Source organism: Xiphophorus couchianus, chromosome 12 (assembly GCF_001444195.1).
Source record: "Xiphophorus couchianus chromosome 12, X_couchianus-1.0, whole genome shotgun sequence".
NCBI lineage: Eukaryota > Metazoa > Chordata > Actinopteri > Cyprinodontiformes > Poeciliidae > Xiphophorus > Xiphophorus couchianus.
The window spans coordinates 10,436,460-10,455,843 of NC_040239.1; the positions used below are offsets into that span (position 1 = coordinate 10,436,460).

At 38.5% G+C, this 19,384-nt stretch overlaps 1 protein-coding gene across 1 annotated transcript; it reads left to right on the forward strand.

Annotated features, from left to right (window-relative positions):
* The first annotated feature begins 615 nt into the window (after positions 1-615).
* On the forward strand, positions 616-19,053 carry rasef (RAS and EF-hand domain containing). The gene is made up of 18 exons (XM_028034342.1): positions 616-1,158; positions 2,433-2,762; positions 6,395-6,541; positions 6,636-6,726; positions 8,322-8,417; positions 9,480-9,557; positions 9,661-9,776; positions 11,658-11,726; positions 11,814-11,880; positions 12,044-12,132; positions 12,815-13,082; positions 13,284-13,424; positions 14,851-15,001; positions 15,103-15,184; positions 15,331-15,445; positions 15,818-15,925; positions 16,424-16,500; positions 16,683-19,053. Exons 1-18 carry the CDS (start codon positions 830-832, stop codon positions 16,780-16,782), a joined length of 2,454 nt encoding a protein of 817 aa, XP_027890143.1. The 5' UTR covers positions 616-829; the 3' UTR covers positions 16,783-19,053.
* Positions 19,054-19,384: the final 331 nt, after the last annotated feature.

The window sequence follows — 19,384 nt, forward strand, 5'->3', positions numbered from 1 at the left end:
ATTCACATCCCACCCGGAGGTTTCTCTGCTTAGTGTTTGCATGTTTTCCCTGTGCATTGGTCCGTTCTCTCCAGTTACTCCAGCTTCCTCCCACAGTGTTACAACGTGACTTGAATGGCTGGATGGCTGGATGGCTGGATGGATGGATGGATGGATGGATGGATGGCTGGATGGCTGGATGGATGGATGGATGGCTGGATGGATGGATGGATGGATGGATTACCACATCACACCTTGACACAGCTTTACTGGCTTCTCTCTAACTAGATCTTTGACGACAAACCTTTAATTTGCTCAACATAACAAAACAAAAAGATTGAAAATATACTTTTACTGCATTGTAAGATGACAATTTCAAGACAGATGTGACTACAGACAAACTTGAAAACCCGAGTCTAAAATCTACTAGGAAACCTGATCAAAAAGGCACCTCAGTTGGATGAAACTCCTGGTTCATTTTCTCTTCCTGGCATTTATTCTTCTTTAATATCAGCCGTGGCAGCATTTTAACAGCATTTGCAACACCATCTCCAAGGATCCTGTCATTGGTTTATCAGGACATTTATCATGACAGATGAAAAAAATAAAAAGAAAGGGATATGAAGGAGGAGGGGTGATATAAAAGTGAGGTAACAGAATGACAGAGCGTTATCTGTGAAGCTGCTGCCTTTTATTAATGGGGCTGTTCTTCTCCCCATAATCTGTGAGTGTCTTCAAACATGAAATGCAAGTTGAACTCTGCAGGAGAGTAAAGCTCCAGCAGCCTCTGATTGTTTTTATCATCAATTCTGGGCTCCTGAATCTCTGTTAAACTTCAAGCTTCACCACTATGGCATCCACAAACAAAGCAGCCGAGGAGGAACAGGGCCGCCTGAGATCACTTTTCCACACCTACGACGTGGACAACTCAGGACGGATAGAAAAAGATGAATTTTCCGCCATCTGCCAAGAGCTCCAGGTTCCTACTGACGAAGCAGAGAGCATATTCAGCCGCCTGGACGCTGACGGTGATGGCACGGTTACCTTAGAGGAGTTCCTCAGTGGATTCACAGACCAACATGAGAAGGAACAAATAGAAAAAGAAGAAGAAAAAGAAGAAGAAGACATGAACTTACCTGTGGAAGAATTTTCAATCAATAAAGAGCAGGTCATGATCAGGTGAGCTGTCAGATTTGTTTGTATAAAGGTGTTTATATTTACAGTGAAATGTAGTTAGAAACAAGTAAACAGTTGTTCCAGGTTTTCACATGAAGTTACTCTGAATGATGGAAGGAAAAACAAATTTCAGATCACAATACTTATTACGTACTTAGTATTGCAACACTGGAATGATATATGTATTTTAAAAAAAGGTTCAGATTAGCTAAACATATAAAATATTAAATAATGTTTTTGTGTATAAACATGGTTTTGAAGCTGAAATAATCTCAGGCTGCTACCATGCTACTTGTAGCATTATGTTCTTTTGTGTCCTTTTCCAGTAGAAATGCTGAAAGAGAGTTTGAAGCTTTGACCTCATTTTAAGCCTGTATCTTGCACAGCAGCATAAGGTTATCAGTACATATTGTGGTTACATGCTGCATTTCATCTTGCTGCAGCCACACAAAGTGGGACGCGAGACTGAACAAGAGCGCTTTAAAGCCTGGCCGTTTTGTAAAGTTCTTTTAGTTGAAAGTGAAAAATGTTTATTCTTTCCAAAGATATAGATAACAACAAATAAACAAACAAAAATACTCATTGTGTGTACGTGTTATTGTGCTTATAAAAAGAACATGTATCTCATAATTACGTGATAAGCAAGTAATAGATTTTATCTTATAATAATGAATCATGTACTTTGTAAATTAAACTATTACTTGCACTGAATAATTAGTTTGAGCACTTATGCCTTTAGCATATTATAAATGTTTAACTAGTTCTCATACCAATTAGATAATATGAGATTCTATCCCATCACTCTGCTTGGCTATCTAGAAATTTGAGAAAGTATAATATGACAGTGGCCAAAATTGACTGCCATAAATTTTACTGGCCCTCTACGTTCATTCAGTACAAGATATTGCAGCTACTTTCCTTGTGCGTAAAGCCTGCGCCTTCACGTTAGAATCAGAGGGAGGGGTGAGCAAACACTGTGACACAGGTACTGAGGGCAGGTGCGTTACCGGAGTCCTAGATAGCAGTTTTCATTTGAGACAGCTTTATATCGCTTTACTCTGAATTTACTCACTTTTACCCAAAATTTGATTGATGCAAAACGAGGTGAAAATAGTTGGCAGAAGCGTTTCGAAACTGCGGGTTACACGTTAAACCTTTTATTTCGCAGTCATCCCGAGGAAAAGACACTTGCCACTTCATTTGGATTTCTTGCCTTCCTTCCTTCCTTCTCAGTGGTCATCCTAATTTTTCCGCAACATCCTCATCTTCCCCTTCAGCCAGCCACAGTCTTCCGTCAAGGGTATGAGCGCGGAGGAGAGGGACAGGCTGCACGCACTCTTTCGCGCGTACGACGTCGACAACTCCGGGCGCATCGAGAGGAACGAGTTCCTCACGATCTGCGCCGAGCTGCAGGTGTCAGCGGTGGAGGCGGACAGGATCTTCCAGCGGCTGGACGTGGACCAGGACGGAACCGTCACCCTGCAGGAGTTCATCCACGGCTTCCACGACCGCTACGGAGAGGACATGGAGTCCGACGGAGGGCAAGTGTCCATCGCCTGGGAGACCTTCGAGAAGAGACTGGGCGAGCAGGCCAAGTTCATCCCGAGGTGAGAGAGAGAGAGAGAGAGACAGAGAGCGCACCTGTCCGGGAGGCTGCATGCGTTAAAATATGGAAATGTTCAGAAAGATAGGAGGCTGTTCAACAGAGAGCGCAGTGTGCGTGAAGCACCGACAGTTTAATCGTTGCTGCGAACTATTTAACATTATAAACAAAGCAAAAATACCAAAGACTGCTCTGAATTTAAGTACATATGTTGTAAATTTAAAAAAAACCCAAGTGGATGGTTGCGGGGTTGTTTTTTTTCTCGGGCAGTGAAAGTAGTGAGTTTGTAAGAGATATAATCTACATAAAACTGAGTCAGTAAGACTAATAAGAATAATGAAGTTTTTATAAAAAAAATAAAATTATTACACGATTCTTAAAACACAAGAATGTCTGAGAAGGACCACAATGTGAAAATAGACAACTATTTAGATTTTTTGTTTGTTTTTTAAAAACGTTCAAAATTATATAACTTCTAGTAGCGCTTTGTAATATGTTTAAAGCATAAATATCCCCCTCCAAATAAAGAATACAAAATTAAAGCACCGATTATTGAGCGGCACTCAATAAACCATGGATAAACAATTATCAGTTATTTCTTATAAGACCGGAAAGGAGTAAAAAGTGTAGGCTGCCTTATCCAAAAAGTGATTTTGGATCAGTATGTGAACAATCTCTTACAGTAACTCTTTATTCACTTTTCGTTATGTGTTACCAATATTAATAATTGTTAATTGTCTATCAATCAAGTTTATTTGTGTAGCTCAAGAGCAACAAGATCGAACTGCATCAGCAGTCTATCTGTTCTCTCTTAAGTGGTTTTACCGAAGAGTTGCACATATTTTCTTACACTTTGTCAAACACGTTGTAAATAGTTACTCATCAGTTTATTCTTAGATTTTGTGGTTTAAATTTGTTTTGTACCAATTTTTGTCCATTATTATTCAAGGCAAGACAAAATTTACTTTTTGATAACGTGTTACCATAAACTCAATTTACTTCGAAAATAAATGTAAAAATTAAACAGCAAGTATATGATATTTTATTATTATTATTATTATTATTATTATTATTATTAATAATAATAATAATAATAATAATAATAATAATAATAATAATAATAATAGTAATAATAATAAACATTTGCCAGAATAATTTTTTTTTCAGTGCTTGCTTTATTCTACTTTAATTGGACATTTACGGTCTCACTGTTATCCTAAGAACAAAGTCATGGTTCCAATATCACTGAACATGCATTTTAAACATTTTAGCTTTATCTGTGTAGCTCATTTGAAGGTTTATACATGTCTGGTCTTCCCTCTTTTGCTTTTTGTTGAAAGCATCCCTCGCTAGTGTAAATAAACTTGTCCTTTATGCTGATTCTGATTCTCACTGATGTTGCAAAAAGGTCCTGGGTTTGAATCCTAGCTGGTGCCTTTTTGCGTGGAGTTTCCTTGTTCTCCCAAAGCGTGTGTGTGTGTTTGCTCTTTACAGTCCAGCTTCCTCCCACAGTCCAGAAATATCCATGTTAGGTTGATTGGTCGACACACAGCTGTTGGTCCTGTGAGCCTCTGTATTGTCCTGTGATCTGTCCAACATTACCTATCACCTAATAATGACTGGAGATCATTCCCCAATACACAGATGCAATACCAATAGTGATATAAATTTATTTTTCCTAACTTAGATGATCATACATGAGTTACTGCATCAATGCTGCTTTATATTTTATAAGGTGCACTGGTTCCTCCTCAAGAAAAACAACCCCACAACATGATGCTGCCACCCCCAGTAACAGTTTCGGTAGGTTTGCCAGGTTTCACCGTACACCATATGTACATTTTGGGCTTTACTAAACAGTGAATCTAATTGAAGATCTAAACCAAATATAGCATATTTAAAGCTAAAGAAGGAAAGTTGACTAAAAAAGGGTGAATTTGTCGACGTTTGGGAGAATGTGCGTGGGCGTGTGTGTGTTTGTTTTGGCTTGTGGGTGTGTGTGTGTGTGTGTGTGTGTGTGTGTGTGTGTGTGTGTGTGTGTGTGTGTGTGTGTGTGGCCTCATGCCTTGCATGAGACTGATCCTCGCGCTACTGCACTGTGGCATCAGGACATCAATTGTCACAGTGGTGGTCTTTTCTAAAAGGACTCATTTATCTTCAAGTTCTCAATCTCTGGTTCATTAGTCAGCTGAGAGACAATAATTTGCAAATGAGCTCATACCTCACATCTGTTTTTCGAATAAAGATAGAATGTTTTGTTTCTAAGAATCAACGTTAGAAAAAATAAAAAATCTGTTATTTGCCAACTGGGAATTTTATTTTAGTTGAAGTTGGGGTAACTAGAAGATCTTTTGAGGAGATTTTGGTGTCTTCTCAGACCTGGTTAAAAAGATTCACATGTTTAGGTTTAAATATTGTTCAGAAAATCTTAGGGGATCCTTTTTATAGTTGGAGAGATTAGGTAGCTGTTCCTCAAACCCAAGTTATCTTAATTAAAATACATAAAATGCCTTGTCTGCCCTCAATGGTTTGGGATGTATAAACCACTTTAAGTTTCATCAGAGACATTTATTAAACTTTGTCACATTTTGTCACTTTACAACTCTTCAACTTGCGTTCTAGTACAAAAAAATCTGAGAGAATTTATATTCTGCTCCTTGGGATGTTATTTCCAATGGGGAACGTGAAAATGTTGAAACAATTTCATTTTAATCTTGTGGGGTTTTTTTCACTTTTCATTCTGGACTTCAGGTGAACTCCAACTTTCGATGTTATAAGCGACATCCTGACAACCACCTCTGTATCTGTATACACTTGACCTTTGCACTTCTGATCCTGTGGGGGGTTTTTTTTTCATTTATTTGTGTGTGCTCTGTAATTGTTTGACTCTGTAGTGATGCTGCAGAAAGATGTGTGTCACGAGGGGCTATTATCATTACTTTATGTAACGTTGTCTGTTTGCAGAGGATTATAGCCACTCATCCTCTTCACTAGACAAGCAGTCTGAGCATTCACAGGATCTACTTTTATCTTCCTGCTGAGTCAGAGAACATTTATCTTGTTGTTATGTTTCTATAGCGACATACATTTGATCAACATTGTGGCTGTAAGGTAGATTTTTAGTTCAAGTTGACATATTATTGTAGGGTTTCTACTAAAAATGTCATCATGTTTTGAGTGAGAGGTAAATCAGCTTAATTAAAAGTTAGTTTTTGGCAAAGGCTTCAATAAAATAACAGCAAACGTTCCGTGATTTTGCTAAAACAGGCTTGACTTAACAGTAAAAAGAGGTTAACTCTGTAATTTAAACTCAATATTCAGAATTTAAGGTGTACATGTGTTATTTCTACTCAAAATAAAGCAGGGGAGTTTATTATTCTACCAAATTACTCAAAGTCTGTCCACAGTAAGGTTTCCCCAACATGATTATGCAATCTGCGAAGTTCAGAAAAAAACTACAAAAGTAAAAATGAGTAAAAACTACTAAACAGACGACATGTTTGGTCACAAGAAATTGACGTTGTTTTACTCCAAATTAGCTACATATTTGATCTGTCTCTGTCACCCCCTTAAAGCCAACCAACCAAAAAAAAAAAGTGATTGGTAACCTGATTTTGTTTGTTGTTTGTTTTTCAGGCATGAACAGGCAGCAACGTTGTACCAGAACATCAGCCTGACTGAGCCCAGACTGATTCCTCAGTTTGAGAAAGTCATCCTGAACTTCGCTAAAGAGATCAAGCAGCAGAACTCAGACATGGAGAACCTGGCTCTCGCCATCAAGAGGTGAGCAAAACAAAGCACACCTAAATGGTCCTGTGATGGAGCACAGAATACGCCTGTGATGGTCGTGAATTATAGCGAGCCGATTCTTTTCCAGAGCACAGGACCAAGCGTCAATGCAGCTAGGTGAGATGGAGGAGGAGATGGAACAGCGAATTCAGGCTGCAGAGAGAAAAACTCATGAGCAGGTGGGGCATGGTCTGAATTAACACATGGAAAAGCTACAACTTTCAAATGCATTCAGAAGATTACCATGTTTTGACATGCCAGGGTAGTTGCTGCGAGCTGTTTCTGCTCCTTTCTCTGGAGTTTGTGTAAGCAGCGTGATAAGCAGGCTGAGTTTGTTCAGCTCTTCCCTCATGTCAAACAAACACGCACAGCTGTATATCAGATTACCGATCCAAACTCCGACATGCCTGCTGATCAGACGGATTTCACAACTCTGTGGATATAAAACCAGTTGGAAGGCAGATGGAGGTGCTGGGGCATGGTTTATCCTCCAGTATCAAATGATAAGGCTGCACATATTTGGGGCGATAAGAGTTGTGGCGTGAGGATAAAGTGACAATGTGTGTGTCGTCTGCCGGCGGGCCACCATCAATGTGGTGCCAGATAACAGCCAGCACTTCAAATCTGGATGAGTGAAATGCAACTTCAGGTGTGAGTCTGAGATTTCAGTATCACATACAACTTATTATATCCAATTTTTATGCAGCTAAAATAAAAAGTGTAGCACAGGAAGGACAGTCTGAAAACAGGAAAACTTTAAAAAAAAAATGACTAAATTTCACTTTACAGTATCTTCGAATCATCTTTTAGGTCCCATTTTATGTTTGGCCAAATGTTTTCCTTTGACTTTGAAATTTTTCTGCACTTGAAGAAGTTCTTTCTTTGCTATGTAAAAAATGTATGTTCACAGCTACTGTGACTTCAACACCTTCTGCTGTAATTGCACTGAAAGGTGATTGGAATTTCACATGCATGCCACACTTTTCAGAATGTTGTTTTTAGAAATTGTGCAGTACTTTGTGTTGATCTGTCTCACAAACTCCTAAAACATACATTGAATAAATGAGAATACTAAAACTGATCCTGCTAGTTTATGTTTAAAGTTTCCAGTTAAACAACAAATGTAATTCTATGCTTTTAGAAATTTAGTCTTCTGTGTTTCATCAACGTTTTCTGCATTATGTATCTGAGGAAAGTCATGTAAGGCCACAACAAGAGCAATTAATAAATACAATATACATTTGATTTTAAATTTCACATGATTTTATTGACTGGAATCCATTTTCAATAAATAAAGAAAGAGCATTTTCTTTAAAAAATTCCGCTTATTGAACATAAAGTTGATCAATGTTGGTTGAGAAGCTGCACCGGCAGACAACTACAGTTTAATTCTCTAATGTTTCAAGTACAAATAGTATACAAATCAGTTCTCAGAAAACTGTATTTAGTCACCCTAATTTAATTTTGTGACCCTGATGTTAATGGGAGCGTTGGTGGCTGTCTTATCTCTGTTCCGGTGTGTTATGTAAGTGTTCTCTAGCGAAGGAGCTGCTGTTTGTTTTGTCCTAAAATAACTCATAAAATCAGGGAGCGCTCACCTGTGTTCTCCCACAGTGTGATAAATGTGCAAACGGTCTGCATCTGAGCACTCTTTGAACTTCCTGTCACTTTATGTCGGTGGTGCAGTGATAGCTTAAGGTTCATATTTAAAGAGAGAAAACAGATTTTGAAGGTAAATGTAATTTTGGATCTTATGTGTGTGTGTTTTCTCTAGGAGAAGAAGCGAACAGAGGCTGCACTCAGTGAGTTGCGAAGGAGTTACGACACTGAAGTTTGTGAGCTTCAGTGTAAAATCCAGAGGATGCAGATGGTATTTTTGATTCTGTCTTACCATAACACATCAGCACTGCAAGTCGCATGTTTCTGAAACAACAACGCCAATCAGAAAAAACACTGAAACACATTAGAGATTGAAAAAAATCACTTATATCATCAATCTTGTTTTGATCCACTCTTTGTTGTAATCAACAAGAAGTTGGTGTGGCATAATCTCGACTGAATATTTGACTGCTCTTCTTTGCTAAATGAATTCATTTAAATTGGGCGGTTTCCTGACTCTGACTCTGATCTTTCCTGTAAGCAGCTGCCAGCAGACTGAAGTATGCTGGAATACCAGTGTCACTTTCACAGTCAGGCCAGTTTAACTCCACCATCATGAATAAAAAAATCTAGAGTAAGACAGACGAACCTGTTCCAAAATCCTCATCTAAGATTTACATTTGTGGATGAACCAAATTCCTTCACGGAAAAGCTCATAAGATCGGACAACTCAAAAATTTGGCTTTAAAATCTAAGTACACTTAATCATCAGTCAAGCATGGTGGTGACAGCACAATGATGTGGGGTTCTTGGGCTGCTTGGAAATATATGAGCCATACTCGTGTACTAGATCTGTGTCAGGAAACCAACAAATTCTGCAAAGAAGGATGTGAAAACGTCTAACCAGGATTAAACCAAAGCAGCAAGTGGTGAAAAAGGGGCTTTCACTAAAAGTTAATGGGGATTTATGCAAAATATTCATATTATAAATTCACTCAAAAAAAATTAAACTTGATGCAAAATGTTAAAGGTCTGTTCAATCGGTGTATTTGAGCAAAGTTCTGCCCTAAAGCGTGAACATCGAGATGCTTCATATGGAAACTGGGGCAAAGTTTGACCAAATAAGATTAAAACCAAAAAACTGCCTCTTAAAAATTTGTTCCACCACAGTCACACTGTCTGCCTTCCCAAGAAAATGAATCTTGTGAGTAAACATGTTCATTTTCAACATTGAAAAAAGCCAAACTAAGACCAAGCGGGTTTCTTACTGTTGCTTTTAGTAAAATATACAAACTGCAAGGACAAATAATCCCACACCTTTGACCTTTGACAGATAGAGCAGAAGTACAAGAACATCACAGTGAAAGATGAGAGCCCAGCTTTAAAGAAGAAGATCAATGAGTTAACACTGGTGAGACCAAATACACTTTGGTTCATTCATGATGCAACGTTTGTTTTGCTCTTCTTTTTTTTTTTTTGATCTTCTGCCAATTTATTATAATCTTTTTCTTCAGGAAAACCAAAAATTAAAACAAGAGCTTCTGAAGTCTCAGACCAAAGTTGCCTGTCTGCAGAGTGAGATGGACGGATTAAAGACAGAGTTAACTGATCAAAGCATGAACTCAGAACGGTAAAAGAAACATCATTTGACATACTTTTATTCTTCTATGTGGTGTTTATTTTAGTTGGGTTTTTTTTTAGTTCAATGCTGTTATTACATCAAAATATAGAAATATAGAAACTCAGAGCAGGGTTTCTTGTTTTTTTTTTCTGTTTCTTGTTCTGTAGCCAAAGCAAAACAACAGTCATGAGGAAATTTTCCGTGAAATAAAATGTTTTTAAAAAAAAAAGTTGTTTCTAATAAATGCCATCCTAATAAATTAGGATGGCTGCATCACATGATAAAACCTGTCACTTAGGTTGGGGTACCTAAGTATCTCTCACTTCACTCAAATTCAATAATATCTATTCAAGTGATGAAAGCGTAATCAATCAATCAATCAAATTTTATTTGTATAGCACATTTCAGCAGCAAGGTATATGTGGTATAGGTGTATTTCAAAGTGCTTTACATCATATCAAACACAGAAACACAATCAAAACACGACATTAAGTCAGGTTCCAGCAATAAATTTGTAATTGATTACGTTTCAAATACAATCCTAAACAGGTGGGTTTTTAGTCGAGTTTGCATCCATAAAAGGTTTACCTGTTACACTCCTGCTGTGTTATATGGAACAAAATACCTATTGCTATTTTTATTCCCACTCACTCTCACAATCACACAGCGTAACAACACAGCCGCTTTAAGCTTTTAACTTTATTACCATCAGATTTTACTACTCATCTTTAAATCTGTGTTCCTCTTCTGCTTCATGCACCACTGTTGCAAGTTCAAGAATCTCTCATTCAGCCCTCAATAAATGTTCAGATAGGGTGAACTGGGAAGGATGGATCAGCCCGGTCCTTAAAATGAAGGGAAATGAGAACATTTTTATGGAGGAGCCTTAATCACATCAATTGGCCTTCCAATACAGCCTGATAAAGCATGTAAATTTAAAATTCAGATATTTCATTTGAAGGGATAACACTAGTCATCCACGTGTGTGGAGTATTCTAACCTGTTTTTACTACAAACTGCAATGTTTTGTTGACATATTGTTTATTGCACTAAACAAGAATATCTGCATTTAAGTTCTATGAGATTACTTTCTATCTTTCAGAAATTAAAAAGGAGTTCAGACATCGGGGCGTGCCGTGGTGGCGTAGCGGTTAGCGCGACCCATATTTGGAGGCCTTGAGTCCTCGACGCGGCCGTCGCAGGTTCGACTCCCGGACCCGACGACATTTGCCGCATGTCTTCCCCCCTCTCCTTCCCCATTCCTGTCAGCCTGCTATCACATAAGGGACACTAGAGCCCACAAAAGACCTACTGGAGGGGTAAAAAAAAAAAAAGGAGTTCAGACATAAACATGTGAACGTTTCTTAGAAAAAAACTATTTCCCGGGGTGTCCTGATTCTTTTATGATCTGTGAAACCCATAAATGACCTGGAGTTTCTGTAATCAAACGACCCCGTGTGAACTGAAGCACAGAGACTGGGAGCTGAGGGCCCAACTCGACCTGCAGAGTGACGTTGGTTTGGCCTCAGGAGGTTTTGTTTTGTCAGAGCCGAAACAGGATATCCTGGAGCGACTCTGCACACACAATAACTTTTTCAGAAGGGTTGCCTGGCAACAGATGAAACAAAGTCACTGGCAGACAAACACTTCGCCTTCAAGGATCTGCTCATCATCCTCACACAGTCGCTTCTTTATCTTACGGCTGTTACTCAGAAATTATATAAAACTTTTAATTGCAGCTTGGGGATTTCACTGCTGTGGATGAACATATAAACTTTATGATATACAGTATATTGCACAAATGCTTTTTTAAAAAAGTTTTATATTTAACATGGTATGTAGAGACCGAGGGATTTTTAGACCTTGTTTGTGTCTTGTGTTTTGCTGCAGAGATGAGGAGCTCATGAAACACTTTGCCGACGAGCGAGACATCCTGGAGAGTCAGATTGAGATTCTGCAGTAAGTCTGACACTAAAAGTAACATAAAGACAGGAACATAAAACGGGCAGCCTTGAATTTTTATTTTATTTTTCTCTGAATGGACAGGACAGCCAATAGGAAGCTCCATGACTCTAACGACGGTCTGAGGTCGACTCTGGAGAAAATCACAAGGGTAAAGACGCTGAAAATGCCTCCCATTTCCCCTGTGAACTTGATGTGATTCTGACCATTTGTAGGCAACAATATGCCATTAAATTTCATTTTATTTCAAATTTAAAGGGAAACTTGCTTTTTAAATAGATCTTCAACTAAATTATGTTGTTTTTGTGGTACAGTCTGGTAACAGTGGATCCCCAGGAGACATCAAGAACAGAAACAGGAGTAAAAGCATCTGCTACCCATCGCCACATGCATTATTAGACAGGTAAAATAAAATACACAGAGGTATGTGCAGACTGATCTACATGCTGCATTTATAATCTCTAGATTCGCTGCACAGCTGCACAAAGTCAGAAAATTAAAGTGTGCTCTTAGATACATTATGACATACAGTAATCACTATGTAAGCTCAAAGAAGGTTTTTCTCCTCCATCCCATCAGGTGGCAACAGACATTTTTTAAAGGATTTATTTGCATGTTCTGTGAATGTGAGTGAAGGAAATATGGCTGACCACTTCAGCTGTCTAATCACACTGAGTAAAATAATTGTGCTTTTTTGTTTTTGTAAAGCAGAGATAGACATTAGAATGAGTTATGTAGCCTGTAGGCTATGGTGCTGCTAAACATTGGTGTTAATACGGATGGTAAAATGATATTTATTAAACAAATGAATGAAGATTAGGAAGGAAGTTATGGTGATGAGAAAAAGTCAGATTTATTTACAAAGCCAAGTCATTGCTATAACATATGCATGTTGTGATTATAGCAGCAAAAATAAAATAAGTATAATATAAAACAAAGTGACCTTCAGAGCAGATCATGACTTGATAACAGGAGCGGGTCCAGAATGGACCCTAGAGGAACTCCACATGTAATCCCAACTTATCCAGCCTGATAAACTCCTGTCAGCAAAATAAATGAGTACATTTGACTTAATGTTTTCTCAGGCTTGGCCAGCGTTTGGATGATTTCCCTCTGTACCCGCGTCGGCCCAGCTGCGATACTCTGGCCCTGGCCATCTGTGACCCTGGGCTGAGGCGCAGACACAGCAGCGAGTGCGAGGAGGACAGCCTGCCTGAGATCTACGTGGACAGCGGCATGTCCACACTTAGAGGCTCGCATGGCGGCTACGACTGGGAGCCAGAGATCCAGGGTCAAGACGGTGAAGAGGAAGAGAAGAAGGACAGCATACTGGGTGAAAACTCTGACACAGAGGTCAGATAATAGAGGTTAACGCTTATATATGGTTCTGTACAAACTTCTTACCATTAAAGTCAAGAACTACAGGAATATATGTTCAAGAAAGTACACTCTACTTTTTGATATTTCCAAAAACCTGAATTAAATGGCAGACGTCAACGTCTCCAGATTTAAATGTTGCTGTTAAATTGCTCGGGGTGTGTGTTTCTGTCACAGCCAGCAGAGACTCAGGACGGAGAGTCGGCGATCGGGTCGGACTGCAGCTCAGTTTTGGATTGGAAGCCCACTGACTCGCTTGGTTCCACTACGCCTCCCGCCCCGACAACAAAGAAAACTATCAGCGCCATCAGCTTTCAGGTGAGGGAGTGACACAAAAGCTAGAAACTACTATTTCAAGTAACCTATCCATGGAGCATATGAAAAATGTAGCAATGCATTATAATTTTGTAAACATTTGTAAGTTTCAGATTAAAGTGTTTTTTAGAGTTTTTGCCACAGATATAAACATTGAAAGTTGTACTGTTCCTTAAAATTCAGAAAATAATATCCCTTAGGGTCTAAAAGATGCATTTTTCTAGCTTATTGATCATTGTTGAATTGTTGGAATTATGATTTTTATCTGCCAAATTGCGTTATATGGGATATACGGTAGGTGCTTGGCTGAATTGTCTTTTTTATGTAGTTTTGTGTTACTCAAACCACATGTTGCATACAGTCTGAATGGTTGCTGATCAGTAAGTATGTTAAGACAAACACTATTGAGAATATTTAACATTTTATAAATAAGTCATCAGATTAGATCCTGTGTCAAATTAGAATGACAAAGGGTTTCATTTTCTAAAAACAAACATATAACATTTCATGTCTTTTTTTACACTGTTGAAAACAAAATATGATTTAATGCCCTCTTTTTGTATTATTAAAGTCTTTTAAAATGGTAACAAAAAGACATACTCAAAACAGCGACACTGAGTGCAAGAATAATCCAATTAATCTACGATACATAAACACACTCAGCCAGCTTCTCTCAGTCTGAGAAAATGATGGCCAACTTTTAAAAGGTAGAAAGCTGCTTTGAGGTCAGGGATCAATCACACCTTACCAGGCAGAGTTTCAGCGTCTTGTAATGGCAAGATGGATCAGGGCCTCTTCTGCAGAAATGCAGGCATTGCTCTGGTCTGTTGTGATGAAGAAAACGGAGAGTCAAACTTCTAGATTTGCTTTTCCATCTGTTTTCTGACCCTCACCAGGCATGAGATGTGGATTATGGGTAAAAGAGTGAGATCCCAAACACCAGCATGTCGAACAAGCTTTCTATTTAAAGTGGTTGGAATCGACCTTAGAGATGAGATGGGAGCTTTGTCAGGCTCAGAGCTGCTGCTCATCTCACAGGCATTGAGCATCTGAACAGGATGTCGTTCTTGACGTCCCTTTCTTTCATGGGAAAGCCTTGAAATCCCTCAGAAAGAGCAGGGAAGGTGCATCGGCGACCCATGTACACGGCTGTCACAAGTTCGAGTCCTGGCCTGTTGACCTTAGCCAAACATCTTCCCCATCTCACCTGCTTTCCTGCCCACTAAATATCAAAGAAAGAAATCTAGAGCCAGAAAATCCTTAAAAGAAAGTGGGACGTGTCATTGGTGAGTCGGACGTCTGGGTTTCGCTCCTGCACATGTTTCCCTATCAGTAGAGGAGTAAAGGACAGTGGGTAGTTGGATGGATGACCAGAGTAACCTGTAATGGTTACTCTGATGTTTACTCTGCTCCTCTTTCTCCTCTGCAGAATGACGACAAAGAAAACGCTGACCTCGGCTACATGACGTCAGAGAAGGCCTACAGGATCGTCTTAGCAGGAGACGTGGCTGTGGGAAAATCTAGCTTCCTGCTTCGCCTCTGCAAGAACGAATTTAAACTGAACTCCAGCACTACTCTGGGTGAGCTGGAGAAACTAAAACCTGCTCTAGCTGCTGATAAATATTGTATTAGAACCAGGACATCCTGATTTTAAGTTAGTTTTTGTTTTCTGTGGTGTCAGGCGTGGACTTTCAGATGAAAACACTCATTGTGGATGGAGAGCCAGTTTTATTACAATTATGGGACACTGCAGGGCAGGAGAGGTGAGTGAGGAAAAAGAAAAATTATATTGGGTACATGCACAATAAAAGGAATTGTTCTACTCCATAAAAGTGTTATAATGTTAGTGAAAAGGTTTTGTTTTCTTATGTTTTTGTGAACCTCATCTCTTCTTCGGTTGTCCTCACAGGTTTCGCAGTATTGCCAAGTCCTACTTCAGGCGTGCAGATGGTGTGTTACTGTTGTACGATGTCAACTGTGAGAAAACCTTCCTGAATGTTAGAGATTGGGTGGACATGATTGAGGTAACACACTGGTTTGCTTCCCTGCTGTTTCTAGACATTTTCACATTGAGCCAACTCATAAAACTTGTTTAATCCTTCAACCAATGTGTGCAATAAATTCATTTAAATGTAAAACACGTTTCTCTCTTCCTATTTGCAGCCGATATGTAAGTTTTTGATGGATGGCATGTATTTGGTGTGTTTTGCTGTCCTGTGAACTTTGAGTTTTGCATGCTGGTCTTTGATAGTGGTGTGATGTCGGTGAAAAGAAAATAGAAATATGTCCATTCAGTGCTGCACTGTGTTGAAATCTTAAGCCTACACCTTTTCTAAAAACATTTTATGATCTGCACCATGACATCATCAGAGCTCTATTTGTTATTTCTTTTCCAGGATATGGCCCATGATGATATTCCCATCATGCTTGTGGGTAACAAGTGCGATCTTCGGCAAGATGGAGATAAATCTGTTCCTACCAGCTACGGACAAAAGCTTGCAATGGTAGAGACAAACAAAATTATTTTATTACACTTAACTTGTAATCCATTGAATCCATTCATTTATTTGGCGGTTGATACATTTGTATTTATCACAACGTGCATTTATTACAGTTAAGCCCAAAACTATTTAATCTTAACATTTTGGAAAGGTTCAGCCAGAATCCTGAATCTGTGGAGGAAGCTAAAGATTGGGGTGATGGCAAAGGGGTCTTCCAACCTCAAACACTTGGAGCCTTTTACCTGAGACAAATCATCAAAATACCAGTGGAAATATGCAGAAAGTTGCTGCAGAAACCTTTCGGTTAGGTTTTTTTCTCTTAGGTAAAGATAAACATGTCAGGAATAATGCTTTATGGGGTGGTGATGAGTTATCTAATTAATAAAATCTTTTTTGATCTATATTCAAATCCTCTTTCTATTTACTGTTCGGACTGAAAGTAAATAGAAACAAATACTTCATAATAAATCATAATATTGTATTTCTGCCTCCAACCACCAGACCTACAACACTCTGTTCTGTGAAACCAGTGCCAAAGACGGCTCCAACATCCTGGAGGCTGTGCTGCACCTGGCCAGGTGAGGCGCTGTCAGTTTCTTATCCAGGTTTAGTTTAAATTATTTATGTCCTCTCTACATTATATTTGTTTTGAAGGCTTAAAACTTAGAATGCAACAGATTGCTGTTAATTGAATGACTGATCAATGTCACTAGATTCTCTTTTACACGTGGAAACTTATAATTTTTTTTGCCTCTGGCAGGTTGGTAATAAAGCAGGCCACCTTTGAGGAGAAACACTATCAGTCGCTGACCAGTTTAAATGCTCCCAAGAATAAACCGAAGTTCTCCTGCTGCACCTGATCAAATTCACCAGAGCTAAACCTCCTCATCTGCTTTAATGTGAAGAATACAAGGAGCAGAAATCTAACAAAACAGCAACACAGAAATAATTGTTGGAAAAAATCAACAACCAAAACTGTTTTATTTATAAAGAAAGTGGCAAAAAGAAGAGAGATAAGATTCAGCCGCTGCACATCAAGAAGTTTGAGTTATTGCCGACTTTTTCTCTGTGAAAGATAATTTCATTGTTTTTTGTGCTGTTATGCATACTTTACAGGATGTATTTATGAATTGTTTGCCATTCAAACATTTTTCTCAGAGAAAAACTGAATCATGATACTAAAACTGGGAAAATGAAGAGGAGTTGGAAAGTAAAGAAAGAGGAAGTGAATATGATGAAATGATGTGAAAATAATGTAAGGGGTGCAATCGGTTTATGTGTCGCACTTTTACTGGTGGTATTGATGACGAAAACTGAGACTGAGAATTGAGGCAGATTTAAGCACTAAATGTCCATGATGGTTTCAGGTGAAATGTCCCAACCCACTTCTAAATAATACCAAGCAGTGTTACATTTTTGTTGTTATAAAGTTTCTACTTGTTTATTTCAGCTCTACAAATGCTATTAAGTTCAAGATGTTCTCTAAATAATAAATAAATAAGAGAGTAGAACAGTGTATAGACTGTTATTTTTAAGAAGCAATGCACAATTTTAATTCAATAAAGGAATTATTGCATGCTTTCTGTTTTCTATGCCAAAAGGGCAACAAAAGTGTCAAGATGGGGGACATTTTTTTGAAAGCTGTTCCAATTTTACATTTAGTTAACGTTTAAATTATAAATTAAACAGAAACACTAAACTGTCAGTGTTGTCTGGACTGGAGGGTCTAAATAGTGACCAGCAAAGAGAAATAAGGCTGAAAGAGTGTTGGAAAAAAGAAATCTAAGCCCAGCGTACAAAACCCAAATATGTGAAGAAAATTGAAAATTTATTGCTGACAACTAAAAACTGGAGACAGCAAAACATAAAAGCAAGAGCAAGATAAAAAAAAAAGAATGAATAGGCCAGAGTGACTATATATATGACAAAGTATGTGTGACAATTAACTAAGTTGAAACCAGAAGACTGAGACAATTGAAAGAATCTAATTAGAAAAATGGCTGAAGGTACAGAAAACTGAGCAATCACAGTAACAGAACAGATCTGTTACAAACAGAAACACTAAAACACTCAAACGATTCAAATAAAAATATACATACAATGGATACGCACCTTTTTACTGTTCAGTATTTCCAAATTCACCTATTCATGGATTTTACAATGGAACTTAACTTCAAATAGAGCTTATTTAAATTATTCAACACCAAAAAAGTGCAGCTGGAAAGCTGAAACTCCTGGGAGCAATGCTACTTGACACAATGTTAGGGGTTGCAAATCAGCCAATTCTGAAGTGTCATTCATTTTCCTTGGCACTGATTGGCTGTACCTTTAAGAACTTAAGTAAGGAAGACTGTAGATGTTAGCTTATGCAGTACAGCCAAGACGGTTCTCACTGTGCGTTTATTAAGGTATAAACAGGCAGTTAGAGAAGTGTTTTCAATGGGGTCTCATGTATTTGCATATTTTAGCTATTCATGAGTTGCTGTGGTCTTTAACCCCCATGAATAGTTTTGGTTCGCTCTATTATATATTTTGTTCAGAAAAACAATAGATTTACATATAGAGCAAAATCTACTCCCTTTCTCCTTTGACAGGATGTGAAAATAGGCAAATAACTTTTACAGTTGACAACAAACTGGACTGGAGACTCAATAGTGAGGCTGTTTACAAAATGGGAAAAAGCAGCATACTTACTGAGAAAGTGAAGATCCTTCAGTTTTTACACCAAGACATGGAGAGTGTAATCTGTTTTGCCAATATGTTTGGGGGTACCAGCATCAGAACTAGAGGCCGATAAAGAAGGTTGATTCTGTTCTGGGGATTACTCTGGGACCTCTGGAGAATATTGTACAAAGAGGGATTTTTCAGAAAACAAAGAGCATTACGGACAACCCTGCGCTTCCTTCTCATCAGTCTGTCCCACACAACAGAGCGTCTTCAGTCAGAGGCCTCTTGAGAACCGCTGCAATACTGACCACATCAGATCTTTCTTCCTCACAGCCATCATCAACTCCTCGAAGAACCTCTTATCTTATTTGAAATGAATTAAATTTGAGTCATTATTTGTCCTCTGTGTGAACATGGAATATTGCTACTGAATATGTTGGTGAAATAAACTTTCAGACAGTAAAGAATTTATTGTAAAACTTGCCGTAAAGACAGCAGTGATTTATAAGTATTTACATGTAATTTATTTAAGCTGTCGGAAGTGTTTTTATTTTCTGACAGAAGGAGACATTAAATCAGAGACTTTCTTCTGGGGAGACACTTTGAGACACCCTCCTGTAAGCAGCGCATCTGGAGGTCGCTCTAAGCGCAGTTGTTTGAAAAACTACAACATATGTTGGGGATTCTGCACTTTGTGTGTTCGAGCTGGCACAGATCCCTGTCTACACCTCCCATCTGTTTACATTGTCAGGTGCTTGATGAGGCGAGACCACTCATTTGTCAAACAACATGTGG